The following is a 25,814-nucleotide window of genomic DNA, read 5'->3' as shown; positions in this document are numbered from 1 at the left end:
CAAAAGGAAGAGGGGCCGACCAAGGGCAAGATGGATGGATGGCATCCTTGAAGTGACTGGACTGACCTTGAGGGAGCTGGGGGTGGTAACGGCCGACAGGGAGCTCTGGCGTGGGCTGGTCCATGAGGTTACGAAGAGTCGGAGACGACTGAATAAGTGAACAACAACAAGCATCTCCCCAAGGGATTCGATGCGGCTTACACAGGCCGAAGCCCCAAAACACAATACAACAAAACAATACCCAAGCAAATTAAAACAGTTAAGCAGAAAAACAATAATGGTAAACAATACAACAATAAGACACTATTAAAACTGGGCCGGCTGGAGTAGGGGTATTGGGTTAAAAGTGCTGGTGTGGCAGGAGGGATGTAGGATTAAATATAAGTGCGATGTGCAGTGTGCAGTGATCTTGGTTCTACTAAGGTGCTTCTAGGATTTGGTGCTGGAGGTTCCTAATCTGAAAAGGCACATCGGAACACCCAGGTTTTCAATTCCTTTCTGAAGACTGCCAATGTAGGGGCTTGTCTGAGATCTTTCGGGAGGGCGTTCCAGAGTCGGGGGGCCACCACAGAAAAGGCCCTGTCCCGTGTCCCCACCAAGCGCGCTTGCGACGCAGGCGGGATCACGAGCAGGGCCTCTCCAGATGACCGGAGTGAACGTGTGGGTTCGTAGACAGCGATGCAGTCATGCAAGTAGCGTGGTCCCAAACCGTTCAGGGCTTTGTAGGTAAGCACCTTGGCCTGCACTTAAGTACAATCGGCGCTGACAGGATTACTATCTGCCAGCTATAAAGACCACCTTACTGGGATTTGCACACATTATTTGCCGACACATAACACAGTCTTCGACACTTGGGAAGTGTCCGACATGTGATCCAATGCAACAGCCAGCAGAGTGACTGCTGTGGACTCATCCTGTTGTGTTTCTAATAATAATAATAATAATAATAACAACAACAACAATAATAAAAGCAACAATGCAATTTGAATCTGCATTATATGGTGAGTCTCTAGAGTGACTTGTGTAATTTAGTGCAATGCAGTTACAGTGCATTATATAGCTCTACATTGGCCATATAATGCAGTGCAGTTGGGGCCAGCATTTTGGTTGGTTGAGGGGCTTTCCACACAGCCATATAAGCCACAACACCAAAGCAAAAAACTGGGTTATCTGAGTCCACACTGCCATATATTCCAGTTCAAAGCAGAAAAAGTGGGATTTTATTCAGCTGTGTGAAAGGGCCATGAGAGTAGAAGCAGATACACCATGAGTACTTTTCAAGATGCATTGCCTAGTATTGGATTTTAGCGTTCAAAAGTTACCTGGGTAGTTGTTTAGGCTTTCAATTTGTAATGTAAATATAATTCATTCCGTAGCTTATGAATGATTAACTACCTGTGTCTGACTTCCCTATCTCTGAATCTGCACTATGGGAGCCACATTTGAATGTATATTGACATGTCTGTTTTCCAAGATAGCAACCTGCAACTCATTGATAGATCACTTGCTTCGCTTGCAAGAAAATACCAGGTTTAGTCACGGCATCTCAAGAGATGGCTGAGAAAAAACTGTTCACTTGGAAAACTGGTGTAAATTGTAGCTGGCTGGAGAGTGCATGAATGAATTGTATGGTTACAGTCACAGTCTAAGAGTGTAAAACTTTATAAAATATTAAAAAATACTTAATATTAACATTAAATCCAAAAATTCACAAAATTTAAAGCAGGAAGTCCAAATGAGTAAGTTAAAACTTTATCCGCTAAAACCATCCACAAACAGCTTCCTTATTTTTATAGCTGCCGCACAAAACTTAGCCACTCTATAAGTCAGTGTTTCTCAACATGGGGGTCGCGAGGGGGTGTCAGAGGGGTCACCAAAGACCATCAGAAAACACCGTATTTTCTGTTGATCATGGAAGTTCTTCATGGGAGGTTTGGCCCAATTGTATCATTGGTGGGGTTCAGAATGCTCTTTGATTGCAGGTGAACTATACATCTCAGCAACTACAACTCCCAAATGTCAAGGTCTAATTTCCCCAAACTCCACCAGTGTTCACATTTGGGAGTATTGAGTATTCGTGCCAAGTTTGGTCCAGATCCATCAATGTTTGAGTCCACAGTGTTCTCTGGATGTAGATGAACTACAACTCCAAAACTCAAGGTCAATGCCCACCAAACCCTTCCAGTATTTTGTGTTGGTCATGGGGATTCTTTGTGGGAAGTTTGGTCCAATTCCATCATTGGAATATTTGTGTTTGGTCCAGATCCATCAATGTTTAAGTCCACAGTGCTCTCTGGATGTAAGTGAATGACAACTCCAAAACGCAAGGTCAGTGGCCACCAAACCCTTCTAGTATTTTCTGTTGGTCATGGGGATTCTTTGTGGGAAGTTTGGTCCAATTCCATCATTGGTGGAGTTCCGAATGCTCTTTGATTGTAGGGGAACTATAAATCCCAGCAACTACAACTCCCAAATTGCGAAATCAATTTAGTTTGGAGGGTTTCAAATGTGTTAATATTTTTATAAGTGCATACCTGTGCCCCATATAAAAGCTGAGGAATAACTTTTGCTACCAATACCTGGGTAGCAGAGGGAATAAATTGTCCTGCTTTCCCATATAAGAAGCTTGTGATAGCTTTAGTTTGGGGACTAGTGCAATATGGAATCCAACTTGAATGTAGCAGCACGAATAACGACTATGGGACTAGGCACTATGTTTTTAATCTGTTTTATTATATCTATATGTTTTATCTGTTTTATTACTCAAAGTGTTGTATTTTTCATTGGTACGTGTAATGCGACATTGAATTTTGCCATAATTGTAAGCAGGCATGTAGCCAGGGGGGGGGGGGCCTCGGGGGGCTTCAGCCCCCCCTCCCCCCCCCCCCCCCGAAATTTTCATGGTGGTTCACAAAAAGGCCTTAATGGTGCAATATTTAAACTGTTATGTTTATTCATATCATGATCTGATCACCATACTCAATATCCCATATGCATGGGGGTATTGGGGTAATGATACAAAAGGTTTGCTAGGCTAGACCCTCTTTCACTCAGACTCAGCCCCCCCCCCCGAACCTCAGCCCCCCCAAAACCCCCCCTGAAAAAAAATCACACCCCCCCCCCGAAACGAAATCCTGGCTACGGGCCTGATTGTAAGCCACTCTGAGTCCCATTCGAGGTGAGAAGAGTGGAGTAGAAATATGGTAAATAAATAAATTTAATATGCCTCTGGTCATTTACAATAGTGTTTTTAATGTGAGCATCCCATGGGCCCCTTGCCTGAAAAATGATGCCCAGATATTTAAAAAAACATAACCTATTCAACAGATTGATTGCCAATCCACCATTTGTGTCTCACAGTATTTTTTTCTTAGTGAATACTATGAGTTTAGATTTGGAGTAATTAATTGTCAGTCATTTAGTTTTACCATATGATTCCAGGGTTCTTAATAGGCATCTTAACCCAACACAAGAGAGAGAAAGTAGTACTGCATCGTCCGCATATAAGAGAATAGGAAGTGACATGTTTGCAAGATTAGGTGGATGCGCACTCTCTTTTCCCATATTTCCCATTAGTGTGTAATGTAAAAACAGACTAGATTATGTACAAATATGCAGCCTTGGGTGGCGTGATGGCTTAAACCCTTGTTCTGCTGAATTGCTGACCTGAAGGTTGTCTGAACTCTTGACCTGAAGGTCAGCAGTTCAATCCATGAGATGGAGTGCATTCCCGCTTGTCAGCTTCAGTTCCTGCCAACCTAGCAGCTCAAAAACGTGCATAGGTACCACTTCGGTAGGAAAAGGCAAAGAGATGCTCCAAGCAGTCTTGCCAGCCACACAATCAGGAGATGACAACACAGGCTCCTCGGCTTGAAAAATGGAGGAAAGTATTTCCCCAGATCCAGAGATGAACACTGCCTCCAGAAGCCAGAAATGGAAAGCCTCTGCCTTTGTTTGTGTATGTATATGATTGTAAATGCATCGAATTTTTGCCTATGTAAGTAAGTGCTGTAATCAGGTCTGACTCCCCTAGGGGAGAAGAGTGGAATATAAATAAAGTAAATTATTATTATTCTCCATTAGAGATCCATATTTGCTTTGTTACATATCCTTGGTAATCACATCTAATCTGTAGCAGATGAGAATTAAAGGGTGTCTATCTATATTTGTGACACTGGGGATAAGCTCAAAAGCAGCTTTCAAATCTATGAAAGTAACACAGATAGAACCCCCTTTGATTAGAGCAGTGTTTCTCAACCTGAGGGTCGGGACCCCTGGGGGGTTCGCGAGAGGGGTGTCAGAGGGATCGCTGAAAACCATCAGAAAACACAGTATTTTTCTGTTGGTCATGGGGGATTCTGTGTAGGAAGTTTGGCCCAATGCTATCATTGGCGTGGTTCAGAATGCTCTTTGATTGTAGATGAACTATAAATCCCAGCAACCACAACTCCCAGATGTCAAGGTCTATTTCCCCCAAACTCCACCACTCTTCACATTTGGGCATATTGAGTATTTGTGCTCAGTTTGTTCCAGTTTGGTGCCTCCGGAAAATCCTGCAAATCTCTTGGGAAAACAAGCGGATGAATGTCAGCAAGCTGGAAGAAGCAAAGACCTCCAGCATTGAAGCGATGGTCCTCTGCCATCAACTCTGCTGGACCGGCCACGTTGTCTGGATGTCCGACCACCGTCTCCCAAAGCAGTTGCTCTACTCTGAACTCAAGAATGGAAAACAGAATGTTGGTTGGCAGGAAAAGAGATGTAAAGATGGGCTCAGAGCCAGTCATAAAAACTGTGGCATAGACACTCAGAACTGGGAAGCCCTGGCCCTTGAGTGCTCCAGCTGGAGGTCAGCTGTGACCAGCAGTGCTGTAAAATTTGAAGAGGCATGAATGGAGGGTGAAAGAGAGAAACGTGCCAAGAGGAAGGCACGTCAAGCCAACAATGACTGGGTCTGCCTTCCACCTGGAAACTGGTGCCCACACTGAGGGAGAACATGCAGGTCAAGAATAGGTCTCCACAGTCACCTACGGACCCACCAGTACACTGATCTTGGAAGACTATCCTACTTGGACAATGAGGGATCACCTAAGTAAAGTAACTAAGTAAGGTCCAGATCTATCATTGCTGAATCCACAGCGCTCTCTGGATGTAGATGAACTACAACTCCAAAACTCAAACCATCCAGTATTTTCAGTTGGTCATGGCAATTCTGTGGGCCAAGTTTGGTTCAATTCCATCGTTGATGGAGTTCAGAATGCTCTTTGATTGTAGATTAACTATAAATCCCAGCAACTACAACTCCCAAATGACAAAATCAACCCCCTCCTTCAACCCACCAGTATTCAAATTTTGGCGTATTGGGTATTTGTGCCAAATTTGATCCAGTGAAGGAAAATACATCCTGCATATTGGATGTTTACATTACAATTAATAACACTAGGAAAATTACAGTTATGAAATAGCAACAAAAATAATTTTATAGTTGGGTTGTCACCACAACATGAGGAACTGTATTAAGGGGTCGCGGCATTAGGAAGGTTGAGAAACACTGTATTAGAGGATCTTTTTCAACTAGGTGCCTCTACACTGTCGAATTAATGCAGTTTGCCATCACTTTAACGGCCATGACTAAATGCTATGGGATCATCGGAGCTGCAGTTTGACCTGGTCTTTAGCTTTATTTGCTAAATAGTCCTGGAGCCTCACAAACTATAACTCCCATGATTCCATAGCATTGAGCCATGGCAGTTAAAATGGCATTGTTCCATCTTCCAGAAGCATGGTTTATGTTGCCTTTTAGTTAATTGAGTTATTAAGAAGGCAATTGAGATAGAGAAGCTGATTGAGTTATAGATAGATATTGAGAAATAGAGAGGAATAGTTATTGAGTACTATTGAGCATTACTTCATCTTCAAAGCTAACCTTGAGCTTAGATAGGGGAAGACCTGTTCTTTCTAACCATAGCAGCTCAGGGTTAGGGTGAAAGATCCCAGGATTTTTTCTACCATTTGGAGAAAAGTTACCTCAGTAATTGAAGAAAGGGGAAAGAAAGAACCTCTCTATGGTTTCACAGATTGACTGTGTTGTAACTTTATCAAGCTGTGCCAAGTCTGCCAAGGACCTTGGAAATAAATATTTTGTTGATGTTCATATCTTGACTGGCATCAGTTGCTGAAAGTATTGAGTTATTGCTTCAAAGAAAGACCCCAGCAGTTCACCCAGATAAAGAGAGCAGCACATCTTAGTTTTAATGTTATAGTGTCTGGCTGTGACAGCACATGGCATCAAACTGCATTAATTCTGCACTGCAAACGTGCCCTGAAGCACACAGAGCAGCGTTGTTGCAGCAGCCCAACGTCTCTTGCATCCACAATTCTATGGACATTTTTTGTGTGATGACATTCGTAGTCTTTTATTTTGGGGCTCTAGAACACCATGAAATATATTGCGGCGAGACATTAACTCGACAAGACAAGTGAGCTTCCTGCACATGACTTTTATTAGAACGGAGCGCGAGGTGAAGCATTTCGGATCAGCAGAACAAAAACCAAAAGAGAAAGAACGCTTCTTCCCGAAAGCAGTTTGCAACGGTAGAATCAAGCAGCAAGTTCAGCTTGCTTCTGAAATTTCACTTGGCAAAATGAGTGCTCTAAAGGTAAATACTGACTTCCAGGTCTGCGAAAGGGAAGTCAGCCTTGAAAGTCAACATTGAGAAATGATTAACTAAAGGCCTTTCCTAACTTAGGTAAGACAGCTATTTTATATAAAGTGTATTGTCGCTCCAAACTAAAAGACAGTTACAATACTCCCATTGTCTTTAAGCGGAGAACTAAAGCTTTCTTTGTTTTCAAAATATAATTTGCATTTTTTTTAAACGATGAGGATCTTATCTGCTTCACAAGAGATAGGTCACTGTAACCTGAGTCCAAACAACATAAAACTCAGAAAAATACAGAGGATGTTTGCCCTCATCTATATACTTTTATAGAGGAATGGAGTTGTTCTAATGATGCCATCTTCCAATAAAATTGGAGTTGCAATCCAAGACTTGTAGACGGCGTCAAACTGGGAAAGCCTGACTGAACAATTGCTAAGTATCAAAAGATAGTGCCTCTTGCAAGGAGGAGGGATTTAATAAGTTAATGTACATCCCAATGTAACCAATGGAGCCCCCGGTGGCACAGTGGATTAAACCCATGTGCCAGCAGGACTGAAAACCGACAGGTCACAGGTTCGAATCCGGGGAGAGCGTGGATGAGCTCTCTCTGTTAGCTCCAGCTCCCCATGCGGGGACATGAGAGAAGCCTCCCACAAGGATGGTAAAAATATCAAAACATCCAGGCGTCCCCTGGGCAACGTCCTTGCGGACGGCTAATTCTCTCACACCAGAAGCGACTTGCAGTTTCTCAAGTCGCTCCTGACATGACAAAAAAATGTAAGGAAAGAAAAAAGTCTGGGGGGCATTTCTGATATAGAAATGAATGGTTATCAACCTGTTGTCTGTGGACCACCAGTGGTCTGCAAGAACGAAAATATGGTCCACATCCTCACCATTACTACATCGTTGCCTCGAAACCACACAACAACGAGAGCAACTGGTCTCGTGAAAGCCTTTTATAGTGCCGAGGCAATCGAAATGTCAGGAGGGGAGAGCGTGAACACCCATGAAAGATTACTACTACCACATCAGCTCTAGATTATTAAATATGGTTTCCTGTGGGCAAGCAGATGACAATTACTGGATGGCATATGTTCTTTATCAGAAACTAGAATTGATGTGATCTATCCAATGCAATTTTCTGAATGAGCACCACAAATAACCAAACCAAATCTAAAGTTGACCAAAAACTGATTTGTAACCCTTTTGGAGAGGTGCCCCTGGTCAAAGTGGTCCCTGGTCAAATAAAAGGTTGGGAACCACTGCTTTAAGGAAAATAATTCAGCCTATTCCCCAACTCCTGCTTTTTAAACACAAGCAATGCTGCAGTAAAGGGCAAGCCTTTTGGGAACGAGTCCAGCCTGTCATAGATTAAAATAGGAACCCTTGCGCACATCACCTTGTTCCCAGAGCATGGAGCTACAGTGCTGTTAGGATATTTGGGCAATGCTTATGGAAGTTATATTTTTGTATGACATCTTCTATAATCTCTCAGGTAGAAGAACCGAAAGGGAGGGTTGGAAGTTATAGTCCAAAAATGGAACTTTACCCAAACTGTAGGTTTTAAGAGCATATACATCCCTCTTGGTTGATGCAGTAGTTTGTCTTGCTTGTCTTGGAGGACCCATTCAGTAAAATAATGAAGAAACCCCACAAAGAGAATAGGTGTGTCTATACTGTAGAATGAATGTACTTTTATACCACTTTATCTACCATGGCTCAATGCGATGAGATCCTCAGAGCTGTAGTTTTACAAGGTCTCCAAGCCTTTTTCCCCTACAAAGACTGCTGCTTCCTTGCCTTATTACAAATCCCATGATCGCATAGCCATGGAGATTAAAGTGGTGTCAAAGTGGTGTATTAATTTTACAGTGTAGATGCACTCTAAGGCTGAACCTACACTGCCATATATTCCAATTCAAAGCAGATAATCTAGATACAGAAACTAGATTTTATATATATGGCAGTCTACATCATCCTAATGACTTCACCTTCCAACAAGAGGCAATAAGTAAACTGATAAACCAAAGGGGAAAGATCATTTTCAAATGTTTAGTCGCTCCATGGGTTGCTGCAAATCACTTTCCCTGGGAAACAATGGCAAGAGTAAAATAATATGGGAGGAGGCAGGATGTTTGCTCCGGCATCATCAGCAGCTACAGGACTGCAAACAAAACTTCTTTCAGTTCTTCCAAATCAGGAAATCCTAGGAGAAAAATGGAGAATCAACAATTAAGCTGAGCAAGAATGGACAGCGACTGGTCTAGCACAAACCTAGGAATCGATTAGAATTAATTATTGAGAAAAATTACCAACATTTCTAAATATCTTTATATTTAGGATGTGGAGAACTTGAGTGTCGAAAATATTTGACTGCAAGTGTATAACTCTTAGAAGTCTAGGTCTCAGTTCTTAATAGCATTGAATTAGGATTATTACCTCTGTTTTTTGCCTATCTTTGTCACCTGCTTGGCGTAGCTTATGTTGGAAAAAGCAACCTTCCAGGCCTTCACTATTTGTTAAAGTATACATTTGCTAACATGTATTGTATGTATATATTGATGTGCCAGTTTGACTGATCTCTTTGGAGTGGGAATGGCTACAGACATGTGATTGTGCTGAACATGTTCAGACTGAAGACTCCATTGGACTTCAATGCATTTGGACTTCAATGTTAGCAGTTTGCTTTACACGTCAGTGGAGGTGGATTCAGTATGCTTTTGGACTTCAGTGGAAGCAGCTTGCATTTGGACTTATGCAGGAACAGATCACTATATGTTTGCTTTGAGTAATGGGGAGATATTGGAAAAATTGATATTTATTTAGGCATATATTGTATGTACTTTACAAGAACTGAAATGTATAGAAAAATCAGGTTCTTTCTGTGTAAGAAAGCAGGACAGAGAAGGAATGTTGAAAGGGGGAGAATCATAGAATTGTAGAATCAAAGAGTTGGAAGATACCTCATGGGCCATCCAGTCCAACCCCCTGCCAAGAAGCAGGAATATTGCATTCAGATCACCCCTGACAGATGGCCATCCAGCCTCTGTTTAAAAGCTTCCAAAGAAGGAGCCTCCACCACACTCCGGGGCAGAGAGTTTCACTGCTGAACGGCTCTCACAGTCAGGAAGTTCTTCCTAATGTTCAAATGGAATCTCCTCTCTTGTAGTTTGAAGCCATTGTTCCGCATCCTAGTCTCCAAGGAAGCAGAAAACAAGCTTGCTCCCTCCTCCCTGTGGCTTCCTCTCACATATTTATACATGGCTATGATATCTCTTCTCAGCCTTCTCTTCTTCAGGCTAAACATGCCCAGCTCCTTAAGCCGCTCCTCATAGGTCTTGTTCTCCAGACCCTTGATCATTTTAGTCGCCCTCCTCTGGACACACTCCAGCTTGTCAATATCTCTCTTGAATTGTGGTGCCCAGAATTGGACACAATATTCCAGAAGTGGGGGACCTGTTGTCTATACATTCTACAGAGACTGGAACAATGTAGCCTCTAACTTCTAAGTAAGGAGCCTATCTCCCTCCCTCCTGACAGGTCAAAGTAGGCCCCTTGATTGATGAATGTAAGCTGTAAGCTGTATGCTACTCTCAGAAAAAATATAGAGACATGCCTTTTGCATGTTGGAAGATAGAATTTGATATTTCTGTGATGCTAAAGTGATGTAGTGATGATGTTTCATATGTAGAAGCATGTTTCTTTGTTTGCCTGCATTTGAAGTGTATAAAAGGGAAAGTCAACGCCTTTATCATTGCTCTGGTTGCTTTTGGACACAGCTCCACTCCAGGGTCCCAGCTGGAAATAAAGCCGTACTTTTCTTTCTCCGAAAAGGATCTCTCTTGATATTATATCTCCTATTTGCTGCAACATGAGAAGCAGTGAGTACAATTATAACTTTGGACTTTCATAAGATGGAAACTTAAAGACTTTGGATTATGGACTATCCATCTCACCTGTCATGTTCAGCATTTTCAAATTTTAATCATTACATTTGGCCCGGTCTTAGTTTTAAATGTGTCATGGTGTTATTGTCTAATGTTTATTGCTATTGTTTTAATGTTTATTGCTTGTTTTATGAGTTTATTTGTTGTATTTGTTATGTTGTTGTTTTATTGATGTGTTGGGCCTCGGCCTCTCGTAAGCCGCACCAAGTCCTTCGGGAGATGTTAGTGGGGTATAAATAAAGGTTTATTATTATTATTATTATTATTATTATTATTATTATTATTATTATTATTAAGAATGAAGCCCTGTACTCTCAACACAGAGAAATTACATCCTATCTGTAACTGAACTATAACAGGAAATGTGCCTGTGTGCTGAATTAGTACAAGATGTTTATGAGTAAACAAAATATGTTACTTTTTAAAGAAAACTTTGTTTTTAGTCTCTGGGTGCATATTTTTAAACTAAGAGATTTCAAGGGAGAGTATATGTTTTGGGCAACGGCAATTTCAACTTCAATGAAACATTTTCAAAACTCTGCTAGACAAATATATGTTATTTTGTGCAGTGGCATGTCTTTGTCCCTGGCAGTTCAAAGACTTGGTTTATTGGTTTAACAGCTGAGTTACCTGCCTTTACATGAATGCTTGTGAACATCACTTTTTCAAAGGATTGACTTCTAACAAGGTCATGCCTTTCCTTAACTAGTGGTTTTCAAAAGGTGGCCTCCAGATGTTCATGGAGATTCATATTTGCCAAAAGGATATGACATCACTTTTTCATTTTCAAAAAGGTTATGAATGCCATTTTCCCAAAAAGCATATACCTGTTGAATTTAGCTGATAGAGGCAGGAGATATTTTTTTATTCGTTTTTGGAAGAAAGCACCAACATTCCCAAAACTCCTTTGGAAAAGGCTGCTTTGGGCATCTCCGAGTGGATCTCTCCTTCCTGCACTCTTCCCTCTCCTTTTTGTTCAAAAACAAACCCACAAACCTCCACTCACCTAGAAGAGCTTCTCATAGCATTTGTCGCAGTGGACAATGTCTCGGTGGATGAAGATCTTATCCAGAAGGTCTCCCATTGGCTTGTGGCAAATCCCACACTGTGGAAAGAGTGACAATGCTACTGTTGCAGTGTGTCAAAAATGCCCCCCCCCCCCCACACACATTGGTTAGGTTGCAATAGACAAAAGGGAAATATTAATGTACACATCTCTGGAGAGAAGGGGTTTCCCTACTATCCCACTCCATCCACATTGGAGTTTCATTCTAACATAACATTTTTTCCATATTCCATGATGGTTCCCACACTAAGGGTTCTCACTGAATGCTGTCATCATAGCTTTCACCTTGGAGAAAAGTCCTTTGAAATGATTTGGTATTTTGTAATGGAGGGGACCTAATAGTCTTATTCAAGGAGCAGGAAGCTGCAGCTGAATCCGTTTTTGTTGGAAATATAAAACCTAGCACAGAAGAGTCCAGAATGCCTAACAATAGTAGTAATAGTGTTAGATAGTCTGAGTGACCTGAAGCCACATCCTTCTATATCTACCTGTCCTGACTCTACTGTAATATAAACTGATGCTCTTGGGGATGTTTTTCTACCTCCTCTTCTTCTTTCACCTCTTTTTCTCCTCCAACTCCTCTTCTTCATTCTTCTTCTCCTCTTCCCTTTCTTCTCCTTCTCCAACTCCTCCTCCTCCCCTTCTTCCTCCTCCTCCAACTCCTTTCCTTCTCCCTCTTCCTCCAACTACTCTTCCTCCTTCTCCTCTTCTCCTTCTCCTCTCACAACTCCTCCTTCTTCTCTTCCTCATCCTCCTCTTCTCCTTCTTATTCTCCTCTTCCTCTTCTTCCTCCTCCAACCCTTTTCCTTCTCCCTCTTCCTCCAAGTCCTCTTCCTCCTCTTCCTCTTCTCCTTCTCCCACAACTCCTACTTCTATTCCTCCTCTTCTCCTTCTTATTCTCCTCTTCCTCTTCTTCTTCCTCCTCCAACTCCTTTCCTTCTTCCTCTTCCTTCTTCTCCTCCTCTTCACCATCTTCTTTCTCCTCATCCTCCTCTTCTCCTTCTTATTCTCCTTCCTTTTCTCCTTCTTATTCTACTCTTCCTCTTCTTCCTCCTCCAACTCATTTCCTTCTCCCTCTTCCTCCAACTCCTCTTCCTCCTCTTCCTCTTCCTCTTCCCCTTCTTCTCCCACAACTCCTTTCTTTCTTCCTCTGCCTCCTTCTCCTCCTTCTCCCACAACTCCTTCTTCTCTTCCTCTTCCTCTTATCCTTCTTATTCTCCTCTTCCTCTTCTTCTTCCTCCTCCAACTCCTTTCCTCCTCCTCCTCTTTTCCTCTTTTCCTTTCTCATCTTCCTCTGCTTCTTCTTCCCCTCCAACTCCTCCTCCTCCCATGAGTCCTCTCTTGACTGTCCAAGATGTAGCTAGGTTAGATCAGTACACTGAGCAGCTTCCCTATTTTGGAATGGAGTTCCTACACTCAAGGTTAGTTTCCTTTCATCAAACAATTGGTGTCTTTGCTCCTTAAATCAAAATCTCTAACTGCTGGTACACTCAACATATTCTACAGTCTTGTCTGTGGGCTTCTCCCTGATATATTTAGTTGGCCACCATGGAAACAAGCTACTATGCTAAGTAGTCTGTGGGCCTGTTGCCAAAAGCTTCTTTTTTAAAAATGTGTGAGCCTTTTCTTTGAATTTCCTCTCCCATTTTTCCTTTACTTAATCTTTTCCTTACCCGGAAGCAATATTCATGGCAGCAGATTTTGGGTTTGTCAATGGTTATCTTGGGGCAATTGCGAATTTCACGGCCGCAGTAAGTGCAGATGTCCTCCGGTGGTCTGCTGAAAAAGAAAAGGAAGGCTTGAGAGAATACAAGCAAACATTTCCTTGGTTCTAGCACTACTCTGGCTTCTTGTGGAAGATATATGATGGCTGAGGAACCTAAAAAGAAAGGAGCATTCAAGTACAGAATGCCATGAAGGGTTCACTAAGCACAGCTGCAATGCAAGCACCACATTAGTAAGACTTTTTTTGTTTGTTTTTATTACTGATGGAATATCCCTTATCTGAAATACTTGGAATTGAGGTTGGAGAGTATTTGGAATACCTGCATTTGTGTAATAGTAATAGTAATAGTAATAGTAATGTTTTTTAAATTTTTTTATTATTAAAGTTTTGGAACACAATACACCAGACATCACGATTGTGGAAAAGAAAAAAGTTTGGATTATTGATGTTGCCATACCAGGTGACAGTTGTATTGAGGAAAAACAACAGGAAAAACTCAGCCGTTATCAGGACCTCAAAATCAAACTGCAAAGGCTCATAAACCAGTACAGGTGGTCCCAGTGGTCATTGGTACATTGGATGCCATGCCAAAAGATCCCAGCCAGCATTTGGAAACAATAAACATTGACAAAATCATGATCTGTCAACTGCCAAAGGCCGCCTTACTTAGATCTGCATGCATCATTCTAAAATACATGACACAATCCTAGACACTTGGAAAGTACTCGACTTGTGATTTTGTGCTATGAAATCCAGCATATAGATCTCATTTGCTGTGAAATACTGCAGGCATGTAGCCCGGGGGGGGGGGGGCCTTGAGGGGCTTCAGCCCCCCCCCCCCCCAAATTCTCATGGTGGTTCGCGAAAAGGCCTTACTGGTGCATTATTTAAACTGTTATGTTTATTCATATCATGATCTGATCACCATACTCAATATATCCCATATGCATGGGGGTATTGGGGTAATGATACAAAAGGCTTGCTAGGCTAGACCCTCTTTCACTCAGACTCAGCACCTCCCCGAAACTCAGCCCCCCCCAAACCCCCCCCCTGAAAAAAATACTGTGTTTCTGTGTCAGTAATAATAATAATAATAATTGCAATCCCAGGTGACAACAGGATTGCAGAGAAACAACTGGAAAAGCTGACACAATATGAGGATTTAAAGATCAAACTGCAAAAATTCTGACACAAGCCAATCAAGGTGGTCCCAGTGGTGATCGGCACACTGGGTGCAGTGCCTAAAGACCTTGGCCTGCACTTAAACACAATTGGCGCTGACAAGATTACCATTTGCCAGCTGCAGAAGGCCACCTTACTGGGATCTGCACACATTATTCGCTGATACATCACACAGTCCTAGACACTTGGGAAGTGTCCGACGTGTGATCCAATTCAACAGCCAGCAGAGTGTCTGCTGTGAACTCATCTTGTTGTGTTTCTAATAATAATAATAATAATAATAATAATAGCCTCTCCTTGCAGCTTTGAGATGGGACACAAGGCTAGGCATGAAATTATTTTCTGTTTCCTATACACCAGTGGTTCCCAACCTGTGGCCCGTGGACCACCAGTGGTCGCCAAGAACTAAAATATGGTCTGTGGCATCACCATTACCACACCACTGCAATGAGAGCGACTGATCTCGAGAAACCCTTTTATAGTGCCGAGGCAATGGGGATGTTGGGAGGGGAGAAGCTGACTACCCACAAAAGGTGCGACAACAAGCTTCCTGACTGCTCCTTCTCCTCCTCCTCCCTCCCCCTGGGCAGAACCATTCCATGTGGTGCCTGGAAGTGGGGGCACCTTGAGGTCTTCATTTTTAGACCTGTTCCTGGGGTTATTTGGGGTGCTGATTCAGAAAATTGCATTGGATAGACCACATCAACTCTGGATTATTAAATATGGTTTTCTGTGGGCAAGCTACTAGATGGCATATGCTCTGTGTCAGAAACTAGAGCTGATGTGGTCTATCCAATACAACTTTCTGAATCAGCACCCCAAATAACCAAACTGAATCTAAAGTTGACCAAAACCTGATCCATAACCCTTTTGGTATTCATGTTGGAAAGTGGACCAAGGACCACTTTGACCAAGGGCAACTCGTCAAAGTGGTCCATGGTCAAGTAGTCTCTGGTCAAAGTGGTCCCTGGTCAAAAAAAAGGTTGGGAACCACTGATATACACCCTATCTACTTCATCACACTAGAGAAAAAATCCACTTTAAATACAGTTTCTGCCTTCTGCAGAATTCTGGAGTTTGTAGTTTAGTGAGGCTGTTAAAGGCTCCTCCCTAAACTAGAAACCACAGAATTCTGCAGGAGGCAGAAACCAGATTTTAAGCTGATTTTTTCTCTAGTATGATGAGGCCCATATGCATAGCCTGAAAGTAATTGTATGCACAATCTTTTTCATAATTTTGTGCACAAAACAAAGTTTGTATATATTGACTTATTAGAAAGCAGAAGTGTAACTGTCTCAGCAACTACGGTACACAATTTTGGAGTATTTTGTAATTCAGGATAAGAAACACAAAGCCTGTAGAAACTCATGTTCCAGATGCAAAAAATCATGATTGAAGGAGCAAAACATCTGGTTTTGTTATGGCCATTACAGCTGCATTACATATGAACCATATGCCACAAAGCATTGATGCCTGAGATTTTTTTTGTTTTCTTTCTTCCTCCCCATCCTTATTTTTCCCTTTTGTGTCATGTCTTTCTAGACTGTACAGATTTTACAGGGACTATTTTCTTTTTATTTATCTGCCAGATGTTGTGGGAACCTTTTTGGATGAAGAATGCTTGAAGAAAGCAAACAATAAACCCTGGAAGCTCCCTTGCAAGACTGAGCCAACAGCCTGTTGCTTGCTATGAGCCACATAGTGCGGTGATTTGTACAAATCTAGATCTTATTTATTTAACGGCATCAATATATAGAGATATATATCCTGACAATTTATATGTCCGGTGTAATAATAAATCTTTCCTTGGATATTATTATTTGTCATCTAGAATCATAGAATCAAAGAGTTGGAAGAGACCTCGTGGGCCATCCAGTCCAACCCCCTGCCAAGAAGCAGGAAAATTGCATTCAAAGCACCCCCAACAGATGGCCATCCAGGCTCTGTTTAAAAGCTTCCAAAGAAGGAGCCTTCACCACACTCCAGGGCAGAGAGTTCCACTGCTGAACAGCTCTCACAGTCAGGAAGTTCTTCCTAATGTTCAGATGGAATCTCTTTTCTTGTTTGGAAGGTTCCCCCTGTTAACCTGCATAAGGACCAGAATGACACATTCCCTTACCTTTTGGAGGGGCTGCTATTCAGATAGCTGGCAGTGCCGTAGCTTAATTTCTCCAATTCGGACAAGTCAGCCAGGCTGCGACTAGCAGAAAATGAAGGAAAGGCCAACATTATTATTGCATTCAAAAGCCCCTGAAAAGCTCAAGGACCTGCCATAACTCTCAGGAGAATTCCTAACAAGAAGAAAGGTATATTACATTATAAGATGACTTCGCACATCAAGGTTATGGCCCTTCCAGATGTTTTGGTCTTGTTGGATTAATTAATTTTATTACAGTCTCAAACCAGAAGTTTCAAACATTAAAACATTAAAATCAGCGGCTTTCGAAACATTTAAAGCAGAAAGTCCAAGATATACAATCAACGTAATCGGCTTCATGTTTAAAACATATCCATGACAAGTCTGAAGCATGGTTTATAAATGATACTTGATTAAAAAGCTGTAAAAATAGATATTTAGTGGATGGTTAAAACACCATGCCCTAAAACCACCCACAATCTGGGTTGCTGTAAATTTTTCGGGCTGTATGGCCATGTTCCAGAAGATAGCCATACAGCCCAAAAAACTTACAGCAACCCAGTGATTCCGGCCATGAAAGCCTTTGATAACACATCCACAATCTGACCCCTCAATTTTATAGCTGCAGCACAAAACTTTGGCCATTTCTACACTGCCATATAGCAGTGTAGACTCATATAATCCAACACAAAGCAATAGTAGTAGTAAAATTTATTGATTAGCCCTTAGGCCATATCACAATATTGATTGATTGATTGATTGATTGATTACATTTATATACCGCCCCTCTCAGCACACAGGCGACTCGGAGTGGTTTACAATCCATATCAAAGACATAAATAGTTCAAAGCAGATAATCTGAATTACTTGCTTTGATAATCTGGACTATATGGCAGTGTAGAAGGGACCTTTGCCACTACTATAGTGACCCATCATTCTCTATCATCTATTAGATATTTTAAGAAATGTATTGTCAAAGCCTTTCATGGCCGGAATATATTGTTACTCTGTTTGATCTTTTGAATGGAAGTAAAGTTACTGTCACTCGTTACACAAATCTGAGTGACACATTATTATACTGCCGGGTATATTTTGGTTCAGAAACAGTGGTAAAGCTTCTGTTTATTTACATTTACAACCTCTAACACAATACACCAAGCTTTTGGTGTGTCTTCTGGGGAACCTTCTGCAGACAACATTGGGATCAAAACGAGCAAAAAAAAAAAAAAAAAAGCACAGGAAAGGGAACCTAGTAATCAATAGATTGAACTTGTTTGTGAGCAACACAAGTCCTCACCAATTGACCCATTCTTCCCATCTTGCGGTCCATTACCTGTTGTAACGTGGTGAGGAGGACAACTCTGTAGTGTTGATGGACTCTTTAACAAAGAGGAGGCCTTTGCTATGAACAAACACAAAGGAGTAAACAATACATACCTTGTTTATACTGTTCTGAGCAATCCCTTTACAAGGATAATGAATTTTCCCAGCTTACAAGCTGCCTCATTCTCCAACTCACATGTTTCGTAAGTATGCTAAACAAATAACTGACTGCAAATGTTTTATGATTATATTAGATGCTGGAGTTATAATACTATGTAAGCTATGTATACGAGGCTATAAGCACATTTGTTTGTGTTGTGGGCTAGCTAGTGGTTTGCAGGATTTCCAGTCTGTCTTAGCTGTTTGTTTAACAGCTAAGACAGCTCGTGCAATACAATATTAAAAGTGAGGAGTAGACAAACTTTTTTCTCCTGAGTGCTACCCATGGCTGTGCATGTACACATATAAAGCCACAAACAAGTGGTGAACACAGACCCATTTTCATCCCTTATATATAGATACACACAGATGTCATCCCAGCTGAACAAATTAGGATGCAGAGATTTAGATGTGTCATTTAATTGAGGAAACACTGTGCAGAGATGGCTTCTGCTACATTCCTTCTTCCACGGCTAAATCCTATTACTGACATCTTATCAGGAACGCAGTTGTGCAAAATGTCCAATTTTACTAATTTGGACCAAGCAAAGTAGCGGCAAAACCAGTGCTATTGAGGTGTGTGTTTTGTGTATTTTAATGGGGTTTTAATGATTTTATTGGTTTTTACTATGTATTTTAATAGTCCTATGATTAATTCTATATTTGTGTGTATATGTTTTAAGGCCTGGAGAAAACAATTATGCTGGGGAAAGTGGAAAGCAAAAGGAAGAGGGGCCGACCAAGGGCAAGATGGATGGATGGCATCCTTGAAGTGACTGGACTGACCTTGAAGGAGCTGGGGGTGGTGTCGGCCGACAGGGAGCTCTGGCGTGGGCTGGTCCATGAGGTCACGAAGAGTCGGAGACAACTGAACGAATGAGCAATGTTTTAAGGGCACTGTTTCATTATCTGGGCAGCGGCCACAAGGGGGCGATAGAGAGAAAAGGACAGTCCATTTTATGGGAGTGGAGGGTAGGCTGAAGGAGGAAATCCATAACACCATGTTTTCCTGTTATTCCCCCCCACCCATATAACCATCATGGAAATAATCCTTGTGTATGGTATGGGAAGTGGGGAGGGGGACAAACCATCAAAAACGAGGAAAATGGTTTTGGTCCTTCAACTACTCGCCTGTAAAATGGACTATCCTTCTCTCTCTAGCACCCCCTAGTGGCCTCCGCCCAGATAATGGAACAATACAATTTGAGATTTAAAATTGTACATTGTACTGGTTTTTTAGTATTGTTAGCTGCTTTTAATCTGTTTAACAAGAGAAAAGTTGGATGATGATAATAATGATGATGATGATGATGATGATGATGATGATGGTAACATGTCCAGATGTGGCTGCGAACCCCAACTGCATAACTCATCCTTCTCACCCTAATTAATAAGAGCCCTCAGTGGTGCAATGGGTTAAACACTTGTGCCAGCGGCTCTGCTGACTGACAGGTCAGCAGTTTGAATCCGAGGAGAGCGGATTGAGCTCCCTCTGTCAGCTTCAGCTCCCCATGCAGAGTATGAGAGAAGCCTCCCACAAGGATGGGAAAAACATCAAACATCCGGGCGTCCCCTGGGCAACGACCTTGCAGAGGGCGAATTCTCTCACACCAGATGTGACTTGAAGTTTCTCAAGTCACTCCTGACACAGAAAAATAAACCCAAACTAATCTCACAGGATTGTTGTTGAAAGAATCTTTGAGTGAAATTAGCAAATGCTAATCAAGGGGCATTGAATGAAATTAGCAACAAAGGAGAAATGTACCCTTTCTCTGTAAAAAAAAGAGCAACAGGGAAGAAAATGTTTTAAAAACAAGAGGCGTCATGTAAAGGTCATATAAAGTTCGAAGCTTACATAGAAAGTTGGGTTGTGGTTAAATGCGAAGGTTGTGGTTAAGCGCAAAGTCGGCAGGTGCAAGAAGGTACTTTCCAACAAGAGGTTGATGGGGCAGGAAAAATAAAGTTCAAAGTACTTTCCATGACAAAAATATTCATGTTTACTTGATGGTATATAATGGTGTACAAAAGCCAAAAAAAAAAGGGGGGGGGCATGGCAGTCTGAGGAAGCACATGTAGAAGTGCTGTCTGTCCGCCTCATGCTGATCAGCTTGAATAAACGGTGTCTTACATGAACCTATTGGACTCTGTGGATTTCTTCAAAAAGGGACCCCGCACCCTAAACCCGTGATCCCTTACATTTCGAGAATACAATGGAGATGAGGAAATACATCAACTGCTCCTTGCTTTTTAGTATGAATTCCTAACGCAGAATAATGACAGCTACACGCAGACTGTGATGGGTCACACTCCATGTTTTGATGTGCATTGAGAATCATATCAATAAGAAAGAGTCGGCCCCAAAATCCTCCTCCTTCCTTCTTTACCTTGAAGTTGTGTGGTCTGAGTCATACCCAGGCGCCAAGGGGTGCTTAAAATGGGGGGAAGCATTGATGGCTCTCTTTTCTGTACTCATTAGATTCCTGTAAGAAATAGGAAATGTCATGAACATGGGCATCGACACATTTATATCGCTTACCATTACTGGCCTGTAAGATTGACCTGCTATAGCTGTGTATTTCCTCTTTGCTGAGAAGCCCCCCCCCCCCAATTTTTTTCCTCCTTCCTTCTTTACCTTGAAATAGAGTGGTCTGAGTCATAATCAGGGGCCAAGGGGTGCTTATAATGGTTGATAGTATTAGTTTCTGAACCCATCACACTCCTGTAAGAGAGAGAAAATGTTATAAATGTAGGCATTGAGATTAAAGAGAAGACATTTGCATTGCCTGCCATGGTTGTCCTGTAAGATTGCCTTGCCATAGGTGTGTATTTCCTCTTTGCTGAGAAGCCATCAAAGGCCCTGGAAGCAGGTACAGAACGTACCCTCGGACACATAACAGATAAATCACATAGGTTCCTATGAGAGTCCCATTTTGGACTCCAGGTTGATTGCTTCCTCCACATACCATGCTTTCTGCATGTTGGAAACTAGACACCAGTGAGACCAGGCTAGACTAAGGTCCCTTCTACACTGCTATATAATCCAGGCCCTTCTACACTGTCATATAAAATCCAGATTATCTGCCTTGAACTGGATTACATGGCAGTGTAGACTCATATAATCCAGTTCAAAGCAGATAATGTGGATTATCTGATATGATAATCTGAATTATATTTTTTATTTTTTTATTTACAGTATTTATATTCCGCCCTTCTCACCCTGCAGGGAACTCAGGGTGGATTACAATGTGCATATACATGGCAAACATTCAATGCCATAGACACACAACATATATGACACACAACATATATAGACAGATACACAGAGGCTATTTAACATTCCAGCTTTTTTCATGAGGGTATTCTGGCCACCAGGGGAGCTGTCGCTTCACCATCCATTTGTGTCACTGATGAAGTATTTCCTCATTCTTTGCATGCCTTTTTATGGCATCGTAAATTAGCCTCTCCACATAAGTGGTACCCAAATTTCCTACTTGACAAATGCAACTCTCTTTCAGGCTGCAAAGGTCAACAGCAAGCTACACAAATTGACCGGAAGCTCACTCCAAACCGGGCTGACTTCGAACTCATGACCTTTTGCTCTGTAGTGATCTTAATGCAGCTGACTCCCAGCCAGCTGCACCAGAGTCCCAGCATATATAATCCAGTTAAAAGCAGATAAGATGGATTTTATATAGCAATTAGATGGGGTCTAAGGTTCCCTCTCTGACGTTCTCTGTCTAGCAGAATTTCTCTACTGGACTACCTTCATTGCCTCTTCTGGTGGTTTGAAATGGTTGGATGAAGCCAGTTCACCTGTATCACTCTTCCAAAGCTGCCTTCAAATCCTTGTTTTGCATTTACCTATTTTATCATTAATACAGTCGACTCCCTACATTTGCATACTTGACTTTTGCAGATTCAATTACTTGCGGATTTGATGAATGCATTTTCTTTAGAAATCTCTAGCTCCTCCAGCCATGACTCTGCAGATAATGCCATTGGAGGCTGAACATAAAGACATGTTCTCTCAGGTAAGAAAAATGTGTTGTTGTTGCTTTAATACATGGCTTTTCTACTTTTGCTGGTGTCCTGAGCCTCTAACCCTGGCCAATATGGAGTCCCCACTGTAAGTTTTCTGTACTGGCATATTGATTGTTCATTTCATAACAATCATGTTTACTTTCCTTTGGGGGAATAAAATCCTTGTAGTAAAACATCAGGACTGTAAAGAACTGTAGTGGCACTTGCAAGAGCTACAACTCTGCCTTTACCTTCTGTTGTCTGTAACAAAGGAGTCCCTGTAGAAAGGTGCCCGGTGGCTTCTTGGGGAACCGCTCCCTGGCACATCTCTGAAAGGGTGGTAGGTCCTACGAGGAAGTAAAATATTATTAACAAGCAGATTGGAGCTTCAACAAGAAACAGGTGACATGACATCTGTTTCACAGGAGATCAGGGAATTTGAACAAACTACACACACTCAGTTTGAGTGTTGGAGATCAACCAGAAGCTGATGGTTAAACTGATGATTCAGATAGGATTGTGAGCTTTCCTGTGGCACAAAGTGCTGGGCTCCCAAGTCTGGGAAATTCACATCTGGGAAATGAGGGTTCTCTGTGAGAAAACTGACTAGGAAAGTGCAGGTCTTCAAGGGCATTCAGGGAGCCAGAAGTAGCAACAGTAGATAAGGAATCGAGTGAAGAGCTGAGTAATAAGGAGGATTTCTAAGAGAACCCACCTGGAGCTACAGAGATCAACAAAAATTTTCATTTACAGAGTCAAAAATAGATTATGTTGTTCAAAGAAATTACGTGAGAAAGTAATGAAGGAATGTCACGGGAAACTGAATGATTTCATGGGTGTGTATTAGACAACAAGTTGTTTACCTTTCAGTCAGTTCAGGCAATGCTGTGTTAGAGTGAGAAGCTAAGCCTGAGTTCTCTTGTTCTTAGTTCAAGTCAAGCTTTGATTCTGGATTGAATATATCCTGGAAGTTTTCTATGTTCCTGTTCACATACTCCTGTTCAAGTTTTATTAGTTATACCTTCCTGTTTGTGGACTTATGCTGAATCTGTGATTCCTGTCTGTTCTAGACTTTGTCAGCTCTGGAACTTTATGAGATATTTGGATTATTGTTTGGTTATCATCTTTTGCTAAAAAAAAATTGAATTATAGATCTTCCTTTCTTCTTCCCGGTTTTATGTGCTTTTTACAACAAATTGTTTACTTATATTCCTGGACTGCTGAGTGGTGTGGTGGTTATAGGTGTTCCCAGACTTGGAGTGCAACATTGAGTGTTTCAGAGGTTCCTTCCATATACTGCAATATTGGCCAATATATGTCTTTATTACACCAACTGTTCTGAACAATCTAGACACTCACTTTGCAAAAATAGTGCAAATTACTGTATTTTATTATAGTAAAAACACATTCCATTTTAGACATGTCTAAAACTTGACTGCAAACATATTTTATTTTATATTTTATATATTTTATATATTTTATATTTTATTTTATTTTATTTTTTATTTTATTTTATATATTTTATTTTATTATATATGGTATATTTTACCATATTTTATTATAGTAAAAATGCAGCTAACACACTCCATTTTAGACATGAGTAAAAACTGACTGCAAACATGTTGCATGCGCCTATTAAAATACTACAATTATAATACTACGTGTACCATATGGACACGTTTATATACACATTTTTGTGTTGTGGGCTAGCTGGTGATTTGCATGATTTCATAGATATTTCACCAACTGGAGAATTAATACAGGTGGTTTGAGAGATAAAGGCAATCCTTACTAGCTAGATGTTATGTTTCTCTCTTTGGAATAACTAGTTGTTCCAGTATCATATTTTTAAGCTTCTTACATAATGGCTATGGGCTGTTGTTGCCAGGTTCCCTGTATTTGTGTCTCATCCTCATAGACTTGTATGTTTACTGTGTTCCACCTAAAATGGCTAAACACCATGAGATCCTTGGTGAGGCACTAACACGATTTAGAAGAGTAAAAACCTTGTAAAAGTGCAACTCACAGGATTCCATAGAATTGAGCGAAACCAATTAAAAGTGGTGTCAAACTGCATTAATTTTGCAGTTTAGATGCACCATTAGTGAGTTTTTGAGCTCTGAGGAGTCTCTGGAGGACTGACATTGGGAAAATGCTATGCTTGAAACCAGCAGCTTTGTTTTCCAGAGGAAGAAAGAAGTTGCCTGCTTTCCTTTTCAGTGCCACACCTTTGCTTTTTTCATGCTCATCATTACAATGCATCCATTGTAACTCACAATGCAATCCTTATGTATCAGGAGCTTGGCTAATATTTTCCTGTTCTGAAGCAACTGCGTCGTATTAGCTAGTCGTGTGTGTTGTCCACTTATTATGAGCTCTTTATGAAGCTCCACCATAACATGTGTTGTTTCTCAATGCAACCATAAAGTATATTTTGTTTCTTGTGCATTTCACACAATAACCCTTTAGATAGCCCTCAGGAAATGTGTACAACAGAGCTCAAACTTCCCAAAACTGCCTGAAACAGAGATTGCTAAGAATCTTGTATTGTCACAACATGTATGCATTCATGTAGTTCACAGACGTGTTCTGGAAGTATACCTTGATAATAACTGACAAAGGTAATGGGGAAGATGCTTGGATACACAAGGCTTAGATGGGGACAGAAAGTACAGAAGCATTGAATTTTGTATATGGAGCAGTAAAGAAAAAGAGAAAAGGTCTCATAGTTCAGATCTCAATTTTTCTGCAACAAGTCAAACAGATGAAATTAGCCCAGATAGAAGCTCAAGCCAGAACTGTTAATGTCCAAAGATGTTGGAAATAGCAACCTTCTTCAAGCCTCCACTAGTCTTTTGTTGTGAATATAATTCAGATTGCCTACTGTATTATATATAGGTATATTGGTTTGCAGTTTTTTACTCTTTGTTGTGAGAGGGGCTGCAGAACCATGCGAACAGGTCTGGGCTTGTTCAGGACTCAGACTCCGTTTTAGAACAGGTGTATGCTTCAGACTTCAGTAAACAGTAGGCTTCAAACTTCAATGCAGAAACTGTATGCTTAGAGACTTCAGTTGGAACAGATGTATGCTTTCAAACTCTCAGATTGTACAGACTCCATTGAACTTTCAGACTAAACAGAGAATCTATTAGACTCTCAGAACAGAGAAATGCTTTAGATTATTGACTGATAAGATTCAAGAAAGATGCCCTGTGTTATCTACACACAGAAGTAACTGGATTAATGTGCAAAGTGGAGCCCCTGGTGGCGCAGTAGGTTAAACCCCTGTGCCGGCAAGACTGTAGACCGACAGGTTGCAGGTTCGAATCCGGGGAGAACGCGGATGAGCTCCCTCTATCAGCTCCAGCTCCTCATGCAGGGACATGAGAGAAGCCTCCCACAAGGATGATAAAACATCAAAACATCTGGGCATCCCCTGGGCAACATCCTTGCAGACAGTCAATTCTCTCACACCAGAAGCAACTTGCAGTTTTGCTCCTGACACAACAAAAAAAATATGCAAAGTGCTTGTATGCTGAGTACATGAAGTTTGTGCGTAAATCAACTATGTTACTTTTAAAGAAGTCTACTTTTT

The 25,814-nt window shown here is 41.3% G+C and overlaps 1 protein-coding gene across 6 annotated transcripts in view; it reads right to left on the bottom strand.

Moving 5' to 3' along the window:
- Nucleotides 1–6,482: 6,482 nt before the first annotated feature.
- ZNF185 (zinc finger protein 185 with LIM domain) overlaps nt 6,483–25,814 on the bottom strand; it is an 81,739-nt gene continuing 62,407 nt past the window's right edge. For 5 of the 6 annotated variants that reach the window (XM_067471548.1, XM_067471545.1, XM_060756262.2 and 2 more), the window contains 8 exons: nt 22,471–22,566; nt 20,832–20,918; nt 20,584–20,679; nt 18,051–18,119; nt 16,700–16,780; nt 13,346–13,451; nt 11,613–11,711; nt 6,483–8,865 (listed from right to left, as the gene is read on the bottom strand). In XM_067471548.1, the coding sequence (XP_067327649.1) occupies nt 11,613–11,711; nt 13,346–13,451; nt 16,700–16,780; nt 18,051–18,119; nt 20,584–20,679; nt 20,832–20,918; nt 22,471–22,566 (634 nt within the window). In that variant the 3' untranslated portion in view covers nt 6,483–8,865. The remainder of the gene's footprint in view (nt 8,866–11,612; nt 11,712–13,345; nt 13,452–16,699; nt 16,781–18,050; nt 18,120–20,583; nt 20,680–20,831; nt 20,919–22,470; nt 22,567–25,814) is intronic. The other variant, XM_067471549.1, reaches the window with a different exon arrangement.

Source organism: Anolis sagrei, chromosome 10 (assembly GCF_037176765.1).
Source record: "Anolis sagrei isolate rAnoSag1 chromosome 10, rAnoSag1.mat, whole genome shotgun sequence".
Taxonomy (NCBI): Eukaryota; Metazoa; Chordata; class Lepidosauria; order Squamata; family Dactyloidae; genus Anolis; species Anolis sagrei.
This window is presented reverse-complemented; position numbering and strand designations above follow the sequence as displayed.